Genomic DNA, 17,640 nt, shown 5'->3' with positions numbered 1-17,640 from the left:
TCATTTTGGTCATTTCCTCACATTATTTGAAATTTATTATTAATGCTGTTTTGCAGCATAGCTGGTTGCAGGATAATTCCCCACTCCCCAAAAAGGATGCATAAGATTTCTTTTTCCCATCTAGCAAAATAATTTTTGGGTATTTTTAAGTTTTAAATGGTATTTAATCATTTCTGCATAGTCAATATTAGTTTGGTAATTCCAGGAGTTGTAATCCTACTCTGTATGGAAAGCAGCAGATTGAGGGGGAGGGGGGGAAGAGATCCTGACTAGGTAGCCTCAGTTTCTAAATGTAAACATGCTCTAGTGAATCAGATACCTTTTCTGTAACAGGTGGTCAACAAAAGCTTCAGAGTTTCCAGCATATGATAGATTAGAGGGCAACTGAATGGCAGGTCTTAGTGCTTCAGATTAATATGTTAGCACTGATGCAGTTACAATCAGGAGCTCTTAGAAACTTGGTTTATTCAAGTAGAGTTTATTGATTTATTCCACCAGAGTTCATGTGCTTGCAAGGGCCTGGGCAGGATACTTCTGTATATATGTAACCCCATAACATCTTGCCGGCATAGATGGCTTTGTGTTGATGGGTATATAGTTGGCATGGTCTAGGGCAAAGCCTAGGTGGACATGTTTCAGAAAGTCATAGGATGAGCATGAAACCATCTATGCCAGGCTCAGTTCTAGTCCTGTCTCAGGTGTGAAAGCCAGCTGCGTGATTTTGGGCCCATCACTAGGTGACTCGGTTTTAGTCCTGCCTTAGAGAAGAAAGACAGCTGGGTGAATTTGGGCCACTCTTTTTCAGTCCAATTTACCCCACAGGGTCATTTATTTATTATTTATTTATTATTTATTAATTTTATTTCTATACCACCCTTCTCCCGAAGGACTCAGGGCGGTGTACAGCCTAATTAAAAACACAAAGACAGACAGTATTTAAAATTGATTAAAATTATTAAATAGTAGGCCTAATATAAAACCCCGAATTTAAAAACCCAATTTAAAACCAATTAAAATCATTATATTGATAGCCCAGCCTGGCGGAACAACATTTTGAGGGCACAGCGAAATACACGGAGATCAGAGATTTTGCGAATTTCTGGGGGGAGTTCATTCCAAAGGGCAGGGGCTCCCACAGAGAAGGCCCTCCCCCTGGGTGTCGCCAGCCTACATAGTTTGGCCGATGGCACCCTGAGGAGACCCTCTCTGTGGGAGCGGACTGGCCAGTGGGAGGCTACTGGTGGCAGAAGACGGTCTCAAAGGTACCCAGGTCCAATGCCATGGAGCACTTATTGTGGGGAAAAGAGAAGAAGGGAGGAATATTGTGGGTGTCTGCCACCTTGAGTTATTTATAAAAACAATAAAGACAGAATATAAATAAACAAGCAAATAAACAAATCCCACCAGCTGTATGAGGAAGATCAGAATATCCAAATGTTTTTAAAGACAAATTTGCAGTGGTTTTTGAATGTCAAAATTACAGACGGAACTCTTACAATGTGTCAAGAAGGTGACATTTAGGCTCCTTCCTTTACCCACTTGTAAACAAAGCCTTTCTCTTGAAAGGAAAAAAAGGAAAATGACTCAAAATGCTCACTTACCTCTTTGTATCCAAATCTTTCACTTTGTGCTTGATGCCGAAGTTTGCTGCAGGAAAAAAATGGAATATTTTTAGTAATCATCAATGAACATCTCCAATTCAACTGATGTATGAGGATAATTCTTGTTTTTTGAACTCAGGATTACAAAATCTTTTGTTGTCGTTGTCATGCTGTTAAAGATGAGCTTCTTTGGAATTTGCCAGATTTAGATTTGGGGTTTTTTTGCCTTTGAAAACTTTGCTTTATATGTTAGGAGGTACCAGCATTTTTAGCTAGAGTTAAATTTTTCTAATCCTGGCAAGAAGTTTTTGTTCCAGTAACTGACAATTTTGCCATCTGTCATGGAAAAACACTAAAATATATATCCAGTCCAACCCTGCCTTCAATAGCTATCGCCCCCTGATGGCAAATATTGCTGAATGGATTATAGTTTTCCTAGAATGACAACATTACGATCCATTGTGTCTTTAAACATATGTTTAAACATTTGTGTATTTTTTTAAAAAAAAAGGAAACTGTGTTGATCAGTTTAGTAATAGCACACACTCAGCATGGGAAAGACTGTCCCTGGTTTATTTTGACTTTTATTATTATTCCATAGGCATTTTACCTTATTTAATCCCAATTCTCAGAGTAATTCCTCACTAATAAAATCAAGTTTATAGGTAAATTATAAAGGAATCATAATGGATTTTATAAAAAACGCTGGAGAAAATGTTTCAGACTACAATATTGCAAATATAATGGTTAAATATACAATAGAAAGTGAAAGTTGTGGGATTCTTTCTTTCCTTCAAGGATAGATAGAAGTCTCTAACTTGAAGGATGGGGGAAAATTAGATATTAGATTCTCCCTTAAACTTCTTGGATAATTTCAGTCTTATGACTGAGTCATAAAACAGACTCAAAAGGATAAATCATGTTAAGCAAATGAGAAACAAAGGGACTTATAGATCACAAGAGTAGGCAGTCTTATCTTACAACCATTTGTTTAGTGACCCTTTGCAGTTTCAATGGCATTGAAAGAAGTGACTTATGACAATTTTTCACACTTACAACCATTGCAGCATCCCTGTGGTCATGTGATCAAAATTCAGATGTTTGGCAATTGGCATGTATTTATGAGGGTTGCAGTGTTCCAGCTTCATATGATCCCCTTTTGTGACCTTCTGACAAGTGAAGTCAATGGGGAAGCCAGATCTGCTTCACAATCATGTTGCTAATTTAACCATTTAACAACTGTGGCAAAAAAAAGATAGTAAAATGGGGCAGAACTCACTTAACAAATGTCTTGCTTAACAACAGAAATGTTGGACTCAATTGTGATCATAAGCCAAGGGCTACCCCGATATTATAAATGCACTTGATCATGATTGCAAAGACTACACCAGGTCTGCTCCTAGTTCCACTATATTTCTCCCTGTGGTTTGTGGTGGGAAGGCAAACTAACAAAACAAAACAGGAAGTGGCTAAAGCAAAACAAATATGTTTACTTATACCTGCACCATGCTCATCCGCTATTTGTAGCAACCTGCAGAACCTTAAAAGTCAAAGAGTTCCATGTTTATTAATAAGGTTGCAATATTATTTGCATCCATTTATATGGCTAATAAACCATGAAATATCAGAGCTCTCAGAAGTATATACATCTATAGTACTATTGCCTTGAGTTATGACCATAATGGAGCTTGCTCACTGTAGTTGTAATTTTTGATGGTCATAAAGTGAGTCAGTCATGTGACCAACCCAATTTTACAACCTTTTTTTGCAGTGATGGTTAAACAAATACCAGTCGTTAAGCAAACTCATAATTTGCCATGGGCTAGTTTTGCAGAAAATCAGAAATGCCATCCAAAAACGTCATGTGACTGCAGGATGCTGCATAGATGACCTGGTTGTCAGGTGCCCAAAGTGATTGCAGGAAATGGTGGTGACCATCAGAACTTTTAATCCAAGTTCTAAGTACCCTCCCACCCCAAGTAGATCAATTGAAACTTCAAAGGTCACTAAGGAACTGGCCATAAATCAAGGGCTACCTGTAACCTGTGAATCTCATTGCTCAGGGTTTACTGGGTGGGGGGCAGCCCAGAAGTGCCATAAAGAGTGTCTTGGGAGTTGGGCGGCATAGAAATGCGACAAAATAAATAAATAAATAAATGCCATCAAACAAACCAATCAGTGAACCTCCAAATGGAGATCAATTGCTACAATTGCACTTACCAAAGTTGCTTTTTTTTCAAAAGGCAATTGGACTTACTTTCTTTTTCCTTAAAGACATTTCACTTCTCATCCAAGAAACTCCTTCAGTTCGGAACTGAAGTCCAATTGCCTTTTGAAAAAGCACCTTTGGGATAACCATGACAGAGAATCTCCATAGATCACAGGTGTCAAACTCGCTGTATCACGTTGCCATCATGTGACATTTCGTGATGTTTTTTCCTTCACAGAGCTAGGGTGGGTGTGGCCTGTGTGTGTTGCATCCTGCCTGCGGGCCTTCAGTTTGACACCCCTGCCATAAATAATGGCTGGAGTAGTTCCATTAAGTTAAAAAAATAAAATGGTTGATGTTCACCTCTTGATAGCTGATAGCACCTGGCACATGGATTAACCCTGCTGTCCAGGGGTGAAATGTTCCCGTTTCGGACCAGATTGCCTGATCCGGTAGTGATGGCGGTGGGTGGTTCGGAGAACCAGTAGCAAAAATCCCTGCCACCCCCGCCCATGCCCGGCTGAGCCGCGCGATCATCAGAGGTTTTTTTTTTTTTACTTTCAAAAGCAATGTATTTAAAAGTAAAAAAAAATTGCACACAGCAGCTCATCACCCCCCCCCCGTGCACTATTCTACTGACCGCATGCCTCCTTTTGGCATGCACTGCATGCAAGCACCTCGCATTTGGTGCATAGTGCGCACTGCGCATGCACAGCCAGCGAACCGGTAGTAAACCGGTTCAGATTTCACCACTGCTGCTGTCCCACTAACTATGGCTAGAGATGAGTCATCAAGAATTTGGCTTTTCTTCAGTCTTGCGCTGCCCAAGTCAGCTGCCACAGGGCAGTTAAAGGTTCCAAGTGCGTTAACAGTGAACCCGGCATGTATTCTGCTGCTTGAAAGTTTGGGTCACTGCTTAGTTAACATTATGCTGGGGTCAAATGTCATTTGCTGCTGAGGAAGGCAAACCAGCTGGTCTAAGCTGCAGGAAGCAGAAAATTTACTCTGAATAATCATTCTGTTTGGTGTGGACAGAGGTTTCTTTGTGTCCAAGCTACACTAAATTGGAGCCAGGGGCAGGATAAGAGACAAACACTGACGCTGTTGCCATGGCTGTTCTAGAAGACAAGAGATTAATCTATTGCTCTGTGAGGTGGCAGGATTGCTGAAGGAAATTAAAGAGAGAGAGAGCGCAGACCAAAAGTTGCATTCTGCAACTATGAAAAGAATAGCTCTTTTGGGAAAGTAAATGGCATGTTTTAGCAGTAAACATGTTGGGGATAGAGTGATAAAATAACCAGAGTTATTTTTGAGGTAGAGATGGGAGATTGCCAATTAACTTGAGGACAGGTAATCCTCGATTTACCACAGTTCATTTAATGGCTGTTCAAAGTTACAGCATCACTGAAAAAAGTGACTTTTTCACACTTTTTTCACACTTATGACTGTTGCAGCATCCCATTGTCATGTGATCAAAATTCAGACAACTGATTCATATTTATGACCTTTGCAGTGTCCTGGGATCATGTGATCCCTTTTTATGACTTTCTGACAAACAAAGTCAATGGGGAAAGCAGATTCACTTAAAAATTGTGCTATTAACTGAACAACTGCAGTGATTCAGTTAATAGCTGTGGCAAGAAAGGTTGTAAAATGGGGTAAAACTCATTTAACAAATATCTCACTTAGCAACATAAATTTTGGGCTCAATTGTGGTCATAAATTGAGGAGTACCTGTAGTAAGATTTTGAGGAATGCTAAGTGTATAGTACCAAAGGGATGAGTGCTATACCTAGCCTATGGAACTGAGTTTGAGAAATACCACATTTTTGGGAGTATAAGATGCTCCAGAGTATAAGATGCACATTAGTTTTGGGGGAGGAAAAAAAAAAAATCTGCCTCTGCCTATCAGCATCCATCGATATTCATCTGGCTAGGGTCCTTGAAGCAAACAACAAACAGCCTGGTCAGCTTCAGCATGTTATTGCAGCCTGATTCAGCATGAGCAGCTGATTGGCGGTTGGATCGGCTTCCCGGAATACCACCAATTAGCTGTTCCAGGCTGTGGGGATCGTCACAGCCCACCGCCGCCTCTGTGCATATTTTTAGCCTCCGCACATTGCATTTTTGGCCTCTGCATGCTGTTTTAGACGCGTTCCAGGCTGCCGGGATCACCATAGCACATCGCCGCCAATTGCTGCCTCCGTGCATCGTGTTTTTGTCCTCTGTGCGTCGCATTTTCAGCCTTCGCATGCCGAATTTTTGGCCTCTTTGCATCATGTTTTTGGCCCATTCGAAGCAGCAGGGATCGCCACCCCCGCTCCCCACCACCTGGAACCGGTTGAAAACATAATGCACGGAAGCCAAAAAGGGGTGTGTGAAGGCCAAAAAGGTGACGTGTGAAGGCGGCGATGTGCTATGGAGATCCCTGCAGCTTGGAATGGGTCTAAAATGGGGCATGCGGAGGCCGAAAACATGACGCAAGGAGGCTGAAAAAGGCCAAAGGGTGGGAATCGGTGGGTGGGTGGGGCTTCGGCAACATTTGCTATATAAGACACACAGTCATTTCCATCCACTTTTTTTTGGGGGGGGGAAAGTGCGTCTTATAGTCTGAAAAATACAGTTCTCAAATTATTGTTTCACCCACCTCATTCCTTTGATAGTAACTGCACCTTTCAGAATCCATTTTCAGTTTGTATTTCCCAACCATGCCTGGAGGTCCTGGGTGTTAGATTTGGCACTTTTGTATGCAAAGGAGATGCTCTCACCTATTGCCATCTCACATCTAAAATGTTAATCAGTCCACAAGGAAGGATACAAGCAACAATAGTTGCTTTACGTAGTGTTAAAAGGGTTACAGGGGTACATTTTGGGGACTGGTTTAATGAAAAGAAAGACTAGGGGCAACATGATAGCAGTGTTCCAGTATGTAAGGACCTGCCACAAAGAAGAGGGAGTCAGCCTATTCTCCAAAGCACTGAAGAAATGGATGGAAACTAATCAAGGAGACAAGCAACCTAGATCTAAGAAGAAATAGACAGAACAATTAATCAGTGGAAAGACTTCCCTCCATAAGTTGTGGGTGGTCCATCATTGGAGGTTTTTAAGAAGAGACTGGACAACCATTTGTCTGAAATGGTATAGGATCTCCTGTCTGAGCAGGGGTTTGGACTAGAAGTCCTCCAAGCTCCTTTCCACCTCTGTTATTTATTCTTTAGCAAATTTCTATAGTTGGAATGTCTACAATGCAAGCATGCATAATACCCTCCTCCTGCATTGTATGTGAGATCAGCAACTAAATTAGACAAACAACACAAAACAACTGCTGAGATAGGTGGGAGTTGCCATCCTTTGCTCCAGAAATGGCACTTTCCCTGCCTCCTGATGCATTTTTCATGCAGGGAATTTCAATCCTTTGAGACAGAAGCACAGGATGTGGCAAGTACAACTGTATTTGTTCCAGCAGATCTTGATGACATCATAGCTTCTTCCTCTTGGTTCTCTTCATCATTGATTGCTGGATAAGATCTCCCTCCCTCCCTGCTCTTATTTGTGCATTATGGTTCTATTTGGCATACAGAATTTAGGGAAATGAGGATAAATGTGCATTGGCTGTTCCATTGCCTGCACTGGAACACTGACATGTATCCTGCTATATTACAAAGATATAAAGCTCCCTTACATCAGACCAGGAAACCGGTCCATCTTGAGCAAGACGGTCTATTTTTTTTTTGTATCATCTGCTCTTTGAGACATTGAATTGCAGCTGCCAGTGACTGAATCTGGGAACCTTCTGCATATGTAAATCATAAACTGTACTTCCCTGCAATAGCTTCCATCTGGAAGGTGTTCTGAGGGAAAAGGTGCCTCCTCTTCCTACTTTAGTATAAAAGGCCAACCATTTCAATGTATCTTGGGCTTTCAGCCATATGGATTATGATCAGAGAAAAATGAATAATTGTACAGTTCTTAACCAAAGAAATGAGAGAATGAAGCTGGAGCAAATGTGATGGGTCCAATCTGGGGTGCCAATGTGGACACAGTTCTGCAGTGTGCAATTGGATTGCAACATCCACAATTGAGGAAACTGCAGCCCAACCACATTCAAAGGGTACCAGATTAGAGACAGATGGTCTGTTGATCCACTTTCAAATCCTAAGATCTGAGCTTAGTTACCAAAGCAAGACTGAAGACCACTCTAAGCCCCTGACAGAGCAACACAACATTTGAAAAGCTTGCAATAAATATTGTTGAGAAAACATCAGTCATGATTTATTAACCTGACAGCTCAGTGTTCACACTTCAAAACTAGGACAATTGAAGTTTGACCTTAACACACACACCCCCAAGCCAATATTGATTAGCTGGAAAAAAGCAAACCTGACCACATATTTCCTGTATCTTTCCATTTAATGTTCTGTGGTCCCAAAGCTCCAGAATGAGCTGGATGACAGCAGTTCTGTGTCATTCACCAGGCTTTTTCTAGACATTCTGGCTACAGATGACTGCAAAGGTTTAAAAATAAGCTTTCCATAAATAGATAAAGAGTCAGGACATCTTCCATAGGGACAATAGATCTATTCCAGCCTTCTGAATAAGACCCTTTCCCCCCAACTTCCTATAGTTTCCTGCTAGATTTTTGAACAAGCACCAGTCCTCTGAAATGGCTGGCAATTATTCTCAGGATTGGGTCACAATTATATCCTTGGAAAGATTTAAACGCTCAACTGCAGGATCATGATGAAGTCGCCTTTCATTCAAGAAATGATGATGAAAATATTTTGGAATTTTTAAGTTTGGAAGGAGAAAAAGAACGCATGTGTGCAGAGATTATTTGAACCACATTTCCCACAGTCCCTTTAGGCCTGATGGGAGTTGAAATCCAAACCATATGGATAGCAAAGTTGCTTACCCCCTAGGGTGGCCCAGTTAAATCAGTGAGCAAAGAAAAGAAAGTAATTTTTCAGGAGTAGTATTCCCAGCTAATAATAAGTTACAGTACAGGTAGACCTCAAGTTACAGTCATTCATTTAGCAACCATTTGAACTGTCGGTTTAAGATTTGTACCAAGTTTTCAGCCACTGTATTGTTTATGTCTATTGTGGAGGTGTGTGTGTTGATGAGTAACAGTTTGGTTTGAGCAAACTAAAGAGAAGCAGCATCTTTTGTTTAGCCAGAAATGGCTTGCCAGCATGTAGCAGGAGTTGCCCTGGAAATTTTATGAGCAAGACTTGGTTTAAGATGACAAAAACTCCAAATTACATTTGGAATTTTCTACTTTGTATTTGCTTCAGGAACACTAAAATGAGGGATCTTGCAGAACTCAGATATGTTAATTCTCTATCTAATCAATTAGCATAACTGACATAACAATGGGCAATTTTTTCTAATATTCTATCCTTCTACCCACCAATTTTTACATTTTTAATAATGGAGGCTTCAATCAAAGAAGATGGACAAAATCAAGAACAGCACAGTTGGTTATCTTGAATCAACAGGGCTGATTTCATATCCTGGCCCCTCCGGCATGTGATCTGAATGCCAAAGGATCATACATTTCCATGGGCAATCTCTTTGCATGCAAAAATATCCAGATTCAGTTTTGGCCTTGACATTCAGAATCAAATAGATTAGCAAGCAAAAGAGCTTTTTGCCTGAGACTATGAAGAGTCTCTGCTTAGTAAGTCATGATTAAAAGAAAGAGTGGCTTCTTATGATATATGAGCCCAACCAATGTTTTATGGAAGAATCTACAACAAGCTCCTATGGATCTTACTGTTGACCTTGGAATTTAGTTTGAAAACTGCTGCTCTAATTCAAAGAGGTTTAAAATTACTGCAAGCATTGATTCTTCTTCAATCTAACTAGGGATTAGATTGAAGAAAAATCAATACTTTCAAGTAATCGATTCAGCTGAAAATAGCAAGAGGATACAAAACTGTAGCCAGTAGCCTAGGCACATTTGTTGAGTTTCCTCTCTTTTGCCATCTGCACTCATGACTTCCTTTGGAAACATGACTCACCTAATGAAGTAACAGCAGAAAATAAGGCTGAGTACAAAGATGAAGACACCTGTGCCAAAAATCACCATGTAGATGTTCAGAGGCAAGTCCTGGAAAGTGATGGGAGGCATGGTGCACGTTTTGTTGGTATAGATCAATCCCAGACCACAGAAGCATCCTAGAAATGAGAAAGAGAGGGGGGTAAAGTTGTATTTATACCTAATGCTAAACTAAGATCTACTCTAACTACAATTGTTTGAATGGGCGTTGGTCTTACCTGATACGCCGCTTCTAGTCACTAGGAAACGCCGGTCACATGAGGGATGTGACTTATCCAGTTACTCTAGGACCGAGTCTACCAACAAAAGAAGTCCCGCCTCTTCCTGTATCCAGTTTGAGACTAGGACGAACGGTAGACTGTCGTGTCTGTAAAGATAAAAGAGAAGTAAAAAATGCCCAGGACCCACCCCCATCCTTCAACAGCCAAAATCCAGCACGAGGGGTGCTGGACCAATTGGGAGGGGGTGATCGGCGTTTCCTAGTGACTAGAAGCGGCGTATCAGGTAAGACCAATGCCCATTCTCAGTCACGGAGGAAACGCCGGTCACATGAGGGATATACCAAAGCCCCTGTACCTATTGGGAGGGAGAAGGCCAGCACCGCTCTTGGTCCTGGGAGGATACCCGCTGCAGCACATGTCGCCCAAATGAAGCTTCCGCCGATGCATAAACATCCAACCGGTAATGCCAGATAAACGGAGACGGAGACGTCCGTGTAGCAGCTCGGCAGACCTCCTCGAGAGAAGCTTGGGTAGACCAGGCAGCTGAAATAGCTGCGCTCCTGGTAGAGTGGGCTGTAACACCACGAGGCACTGGCAATGATTGAGCTTCGTAAGCTAAGGAAATGGAAGCCCTGAGCCACCGACCCAAGGTAGTGGAAGAAACCTTTGACTCCATGGACTGGGGTTGGAAAGACACAAAAAGAGCCTCAGAACAACGAAAGGAAGACGTCCTGGAGATATAAATCTTGAGAGCCCAATGAACATCAAGCTTGTGCCACACCTTCTCCAGGCAATGACGGGGGGAAGGGCAGAAGTTGGGGAGAATGATCTCTTGAGAGCGATGGAAGGCTGTATTGATCTTCGGAATAAAAGCTGGATCCAGTCGCAAAACTACTCGATCAGCATGAATAATACAGAGATCCTGGCGAACTGAGAGAGCAGCCAACTCCGAGATTCTCCGAGCCGAGGTGATCGCTACCTTAAAAGACAAAAACTTCAGCGAGACTTTCTGGAGAGGCTCAAAGGGAAGACCAGTAAGAGCCAATAGAACCTTGTTCAGGTCCCAGGTCGGAAACCGATGAACGGCCGGAGGACGTAGATTGGCAGCGCCTCTGAGGAATGAACGAATGAGAGGGTGAGTGGACACAGACTCAGCGGTGCCGCAGGTGAGGATAGAAGATATGGCAGAGATTTGCCTCCAGAGAGTATTGGGAGAGTCCCGACTTGAAGCCATCCTGAAGAAAACCTAGAATGTCAAGAATGGAAGCACCAGTAGGAAGAACCTTCTTACGTCGACACGAGGCAGACAAGGCCATCCAAGTGGCATTGTAAATACGGTTTGTTGACCTGCGACAAGAGGCCTGGATCGTAGATATTATTTCCGAAGGAACCCTGGCCGAGGACAGGAGGAACCGCTCAACCTCCAGGCGGTCAGCCGGAGCCACTGAGGATCTGGGTGAGCTAGGCGGCCTTGCCACAGAGAGATCTTGTTGGCCGGAATCTGCCAATGGGGAGCGACGGAGAGAGCCATCAGATCCGTTGTCTGGGCCAGAAGGTGCCAGAAGGATGAGCTCGGCTTGTTCCTGCAACAGCTTCCTGATGACCCTGGAGATGAGGGGAAGAGGTGGGAAAGCATAGAGAAGAAAACCACAAGGCCATGGGCTGATCAAGGCGTCCACAGCCTCGGCCCCCTGGACAGGAAACCTTGTTTAAAACCTTGGGAGCTGGTGGTTGGATTCGGACGCAAAGAGGTCTACTGCTGGAAGACCAAAGCAATGTTCTGGAACAGAAGTGGATCGAGGCTCCACTCCGTCTGGTCCACCACTGAGCGACTGAGGGTGTCCGCCTGTACATTCGATGACCCTGAGATGTGAGAGGCGTGAATGGAGGCCAAGTGACTCTCCGCCCACCTGAAGAGATGGGAGGCTTCCCTCATAAGAGCCTTGGAGTGGGTCCCTCCTTGCCGGTTGATGTGGGCTTTGGCAGCTATGTTGTCTGTTCTGATCAAGACATCCAGACCCCGAAGGAGAGGAGCGAACTTGCGAAGGGCCCGGAAGATGGCTCTGAGCTCCAAGATGTTGATGTGAAGTCCCCTCTCCTGGACCGACCACTGCCCTTGAGCCAGATGAGACCCCAGGTGAGCCCCCCATCTGAAGAGGCTCGCGTCCGTGGTGATGCTCACTCGCTGAGGAACTCTGAACAGGCACCCCTGAGCAAGAGCCGGAGAGGTCCACCAGGCCAAGGACCGAAGAACTGCTGGGGTCAAGGGAACTCTGGCCACTGACGTGCTCCTGCGAGACCGTTGAAACGGAAGTAAAAACCACTGAAGTTCCCGGCTATGAAACCGAGACCAGGGCATGATGCCGAAGGCAGATACCATCTTCCCTAACAAGCGGGAAAGACCCAGGAGGGAAAAAGAGCACGAAGCCTTAACCTGACCTGCCAGTTCAACAATACTGTCCTGACGTTCTTGAGAAAGGGAAACCTGCAACCTGACAGTATCAATAACAGCCCCCAAATGCTGGATGCACGTGGAAGAAACTAGGTTGCTCTTGGAACAATTAACCAAAAAACCATGGGACTGCAGGGTTTGAAGGGTGACCTGAACATCCTCATTACCCCGAACCTCAGAATTAGACAAAATAAGAATATCATCTAGATAAAACTCTAACAGGAAAAGATCTCATATAGCCTGATAAGGCAGCCATGATTTTCGTAAAGACCCTGGGAGCCGAGGAAAGGCCAAAGGGAAGGGCTCTATACTGATAATGCCTACCCTGAGAACAAAAATGGAGGTATTTCTGATGTTCCGGAAATATGGGCACATGAAGATATGCCTCTGTCAAGTCGAAGGAGGACAAAAAATCACCTGGACGGATAGAAAGGAGAATGGTATGGAGGGATTCCATCTTGGACCGATGATAGACTATATATTTGTTCAAGGATTTAAGATCCAATATGGCCCTCCAGCCTCCTGAAGCCTTGGGAACTAGAAACAAACGAGAGTAAAATCCCTGGCCGACTTCCCCTTGGGGAACACATTGAACAGCCCTAATCTCCAAAAGATGTTGAATAGCCTCATCTAGCAGAACCTGCTTGGCCCTGACATGGGAAACTGGGCACCTGACAAACAAGCTAGGAGGAACAGAAGAGAACTCAAGGGTCAAACCAAATCTAATCGTACATCTAATCCAGGGGTTTGAAACTGAAATATCCCATTGGTCAGCAAAGGATGCTCACCAACCTCCAATTAAGGAGTCAGGGATAGGTGAGGGAGAACTAATGGGACCTACGGAAGGGACAGCCCCTACCCCCCCCTGAAGGGCCTGCGGGAAGAGAAACGGGACCCCTGCCTGACCTGGAAATCCTGCTGTTGTCCACCCCTGGGCTGAGAGTACCGCTGAGGCCTGGACTGGAAGGAAGAGAAGTCAGAGCGAAAGGAATGGGCTTGAAAGGAACTATGCTGACGAGGATCAGATCTCCTCGATAAGGAGGGCAGAATCTTGCGATGATCCTTCGTCTCGATGAGAAGTGGATCCAATGCTGAGCCGAAGAGGTTGTTCCCCAAGAAGGGAGCCGATGCAAGCCTCCACTTGTTCCGGACATCCGCCTGCCACTGACGAAGCCACAGAAGCCGTCGTGAAGTGACCGAAGCCCCGATAGCCTTCGCTGAAAACCTGGCAGCATTCAGAGCAGCATCAGCAGAGAACTCAACAGCAGTTAGGATCTTGTTGATGTCCTGGTGAGATCGTACATCAGAAGAAGGCAGCCGTTCCTGCAGTTGGCGAAGCCAAAGGATGGAAGCCCTGTTAAAAAAGGAAGCGGCCAAGGAGGCCTGAATGGACCAAGCTGAGGCCTGGTGGTCCTTGACCAAGGATCGCTCAAACTTCTTGTCTTCAGGGTGCAGGGATTCCTCTGACGGGCCAGTAAGAGGAGATGCAGAAGAGAGAGCCACGACAGGTGCATCTACAGAAGGAACTTGAAGGATGTTAGCAAAATCAGAAGCCATATTATAAAATCTTTTATCTAGACCATTAGGAACCGGGCCAGAACTAGGAGAAGACCACTGTCTTTGGATGACATCAGAAAACAGCTTGGGAGCTGGAACCACCTCTGCATGAATGGAAGGTTTTTTTGTTTTTTTGTTTTTTTTTTCGTTTTTTTTCATTTGATTTATATGCCGCCCTTCTCCGAAGACTCAGGGCGGCTTACAATGTGCTCAGCAATAGGTTCCTGAAATAATAATGATGAAGAGGGATGCTGAGATGAAGATGTAGAAGCCACCCCTTGAGTGGAAGAAGCAGAAGAACTTCCCAGACCAGTAACATTTTGAGCTTTATATAATAAGGATCTGAATAACTGAGGCTTGAAAAGCCCAATGAAGGAAGGCTGGTCTGGTTCCAGACCTTCATCATCCGAGAGATCTTGATCCGGGGCAATTTCCCCCTCAGATAGGGAACCTTGACTTGCATTTTCCTGGGAATCCACCCTTTCCTCACATTGCACAGGATCAGCAACAGCCTGGGCCCTCACAGAACGACTCTCCTGACTCACATAACTGAAGACCTCAGAAGAGGCCCTTTGCTGCAGGCCTTCAGCAATACCCTGCCTAATTGATACTGAAATAAGTTCAGCTAGGGCAGGAGTTAAACACAAAGGAGCCTCAGCCCCTTGATTGCTGGATTGAGCTGGAGTCTCAGGGGGTTCTTGCCTTGGAGGGGCTTGAATAGACACAATTGGAGATAGAGGCCTAGCAGCAGGAAATACAGAAGAAGCATCAGCAGCCACATGCTCCCCCAGAGTAGACTGATCAGGAAAAAAATCATGTTCAATTTGAATTTGAGAAGGGGGAACAGCCACATTAGAAGTGGGGAGGGCAGATGATTTAGAAGGCCCCACAGCAGGAGAAGAGGCCTCTGAAGCAGCTTTTTGAAAGGCCTTTTCCATGGCCTTATGTCTCCTGGTCTCTTCCCTTGATGATGCAGCAGGATTAGCACTCTTGGAATGAGTGGATCTAGTAGAAACTCTGGCTGCCTTGGGAGGAACAGGGTCCCCTGAGGAACCTTCCTTAGGATCAGAAGTATGGCCCCTTTTTCCTTTGCTCTGGGATTTATTGCCCCTAGCATCTGCCATTTTGGAGCAGGAATTTACTTTTACAGCTCAGAATGAATTGCAAAGGAGGGAAATCACCCTTAAAAATCCACCCACAGGGGATAATTGGTGTTTCAGGTAACTCACTGCGCCAGGAGAGAAGCAGAGAAGAATCCAGAAGCCAGGATGGATAAACAGGAGGCTGGAATGGCCGCTAGCCAAATGGCTTAAAGGCGCGGAAAAGCCTTCGCGCCACAAGTCTGCAGCCACAATGCTCCAACAGCAGCAGGAGGCAAGGAAACCTCTTCAAACGCCCGAAAATCGCTGAAAACTGCTGTAAATAGGCGCGGTGGTGCAAATGCACGTGCGCGCTGCTGCGGGGCTGCTTGCGGCTGCCGGAGCGCTTCTAGCGCTCCCCAGCTGATTTCAATTAAGTTTAGCCGCTTTTCTTGTAAAACGCCAGCAAATTAAGGAGAACGAAGCAGAATAGGTAGAAATTAGCAAACAATGGCCAAAAAGCTTTCCCACGTGGAGTTGAAGAGAGAGCTAAACAGACACGACTGTCCTCTACCGGACCGAGTCGAAAAACTGGATACAGGAAGAGGCGGGACTTCTTTTGTTGTTCGGTCCTAGAGTAACTGGATAAGTCACATCCCTCATGTGACCGGCGTTTCCTCCATGACTGAGAACATGCCTGGAATAAGTTAGGCTCAATCTTGTGGATGGACAAAGTTCCCAGAGTCTGTTGAGCTAATTTTAGAATTGATATATCATGATATTATCTATCTATCCATCCATCCATCATCTATCTATCATCTATCTATCTATCTATCTATCTATCTATCTATCTATCTAATCATGATATTGCTTGGAACATTTCAGAAAAAGTGAAACTTATGTTGATGCTACATCTGATATCCATACATAACATTCTTATGTGGCTACTGGGAACTCAACACTAGTACAAGGTTCATTGGCACCAAGTACAAACAGATTGAGAGAAACCATGTAAATTTCCCATGATCCTTTAGAACACTGTTGATCTCTAAATTGTTGGAAATTTGAAAAAGGTGGTGACCAACACAGATTGGGTGATAACTCTATTGCCCTTAAGTCAAGTCAGAAAGGGTGCCTCAGGAAGAGGAGAAGGTGAAAGCATAACAAGCCTTCTCTTGACAATGCCCAGAAAATCTACTTGTGCTAATTCATTAAGAAACCAAGGAATGAATTTTGTGAAATTGGGACAGCAATTGATCATGCAACTTCTAAAGCGGAGATGGGGAGTCTGTGGCTCTCTGGCTGTAGAACTCCTCATATCCCCCATCACTAAGACCACAGAGAGGGCTCGCAATCTGGGCGTCCTCCTGAATGCACGGCTGTCTTTAGAAGAGCATATGACGGCCGTGGCCAGGGGGGCCTTTTATCAGGTTTGCCTGATTCGCCAGTTGCAGCCCTTTCTGGACCGGGACGCCTTGCGCACGGTCACTCATGCCCTTGTCACCTCCTGGCTGGACTATTGTAATGCTCTCTACATGGGGCTCCCCTTGAAGAGCACTCAGAGACTCCAACTGGTCCAGAATGCGGCCGCGTGGGTGGTTATGGGCGCAACTCGTTGTGCCCACGTGACACCCCTTCTGCGCGAGCTGCACTGGCTCCCAGTGGTCTTCCGGGTGCAATTCAAGGTGTTGGTCACCACCTTTAAAGCGCTCCATGGCATAGGACCCGGGTACCTTCGAGACCGACTTCTGCCACCAATAGCCTCCCACCGGCCAGTTCACTCCCACAGAGAGGGTCTCCTCAGGGTGCCATCGGCCAAGTTATGTCGGCTGGCGACACCCAGGGGTAGGGCCTTCTCTGTGGTAGCCCCAGCCCTGTGGAATGAACTGCCCCCGGAAATACGTAAGATCTCTGACCTCCGGGTATTTCGCTGTGCACTGAAGACCCTGTTGTTCCGCCAGGCCGGGCTATCAACATAATAATTTTAAATTGGGGTATTTTAAATTTCTGGGGTTTTAAATTGAGCCAAATTTATTTAATAATTTTTAATTTTTAATTGATGTTTGTCTTGTGTTTTTAAATAGGCTGTACACCGCCCTGAGTCCTTTGGGAGAAGGGTGGTATAGAAATAAAATTATACTTATACTTATACTTATACTTATACTTATACTTATACTTATACTTATACTTATACTTATACCTATACTTATACTAATCATTTTCATAGATGCTACTGGCAATGGTAATCCATCAACAATTGGAGGGCACCAAGATTGCAGTTATAATGATAAGCAGAGATGGGTGCGCATTTATTTTCATGCATTTAGCTAAATAGTCCTATGGTGCTCAGGGTATTATGACATTTAAAATGGCAAAGAAAAAGACAGATGGAAGAGACCATGAATACCAAGCAAAGCATTCCTTCCTCAAGGAGTTGAGTAGCAAAACAGTTGAGGAATA

General features: G+C 44.3%; 1 protein-coding gene across 3 annotated transcripts in view; it reads right to left on the bottom strand.

The window, feature by feature from the left end:
- The window catches only part of RNF122 (ring finger protein 122), a 44,600-nt gene that overhangs the window by 12,818 nt on the left and 14,142 nt on the right, over window positions 1-17,640 (bottom strand). For 2 of the 3 annotated variants that reach the window (XM_070952372.1, XM_070952373.1), the window contains exons 2-3: window positions 9,834-9,990; window positions 1,602-1,647 (exon numbers count right to left, since the gene is read on the bottom strand). In XM_070952372.1, the coding sequence (XP_070808473.1) occupies window positions 1,602-1,647; window positions 9,834-9,990 (203 nt within the window). Of the gene's footprint in view, window positions 1-1,601; window positions 1,648-9,833; window positions 9,991-10,089; window positions 10,239-17,640 lie in introns of all 3 variants that reach the window. The other variant, XM_070952374.1, reaches the window with a different exon arrangement.

Source organism: Pituophis catenifer, unplaced genomic scaffold (genome assembly GCF_029215685.1).
Source record: "Pituophis catenifer annectens isolate HBS135680 unplaced genomic scaffold, rPitCat1.0.hap2 SCAF_12, whole genome shotgun sequence".
In the NCBI taxonomy this organism is placed as follows: Eukaryota; Metazoa; Chordata; class Lepidosauria; order Squamata; family Colubridae; genus Pituophis; species Pituophis catenifer.
Note: the sequence above shows the minus strand (reverse complement) of the source record. Positions and strands in the feature narration are given on the sequence as shown.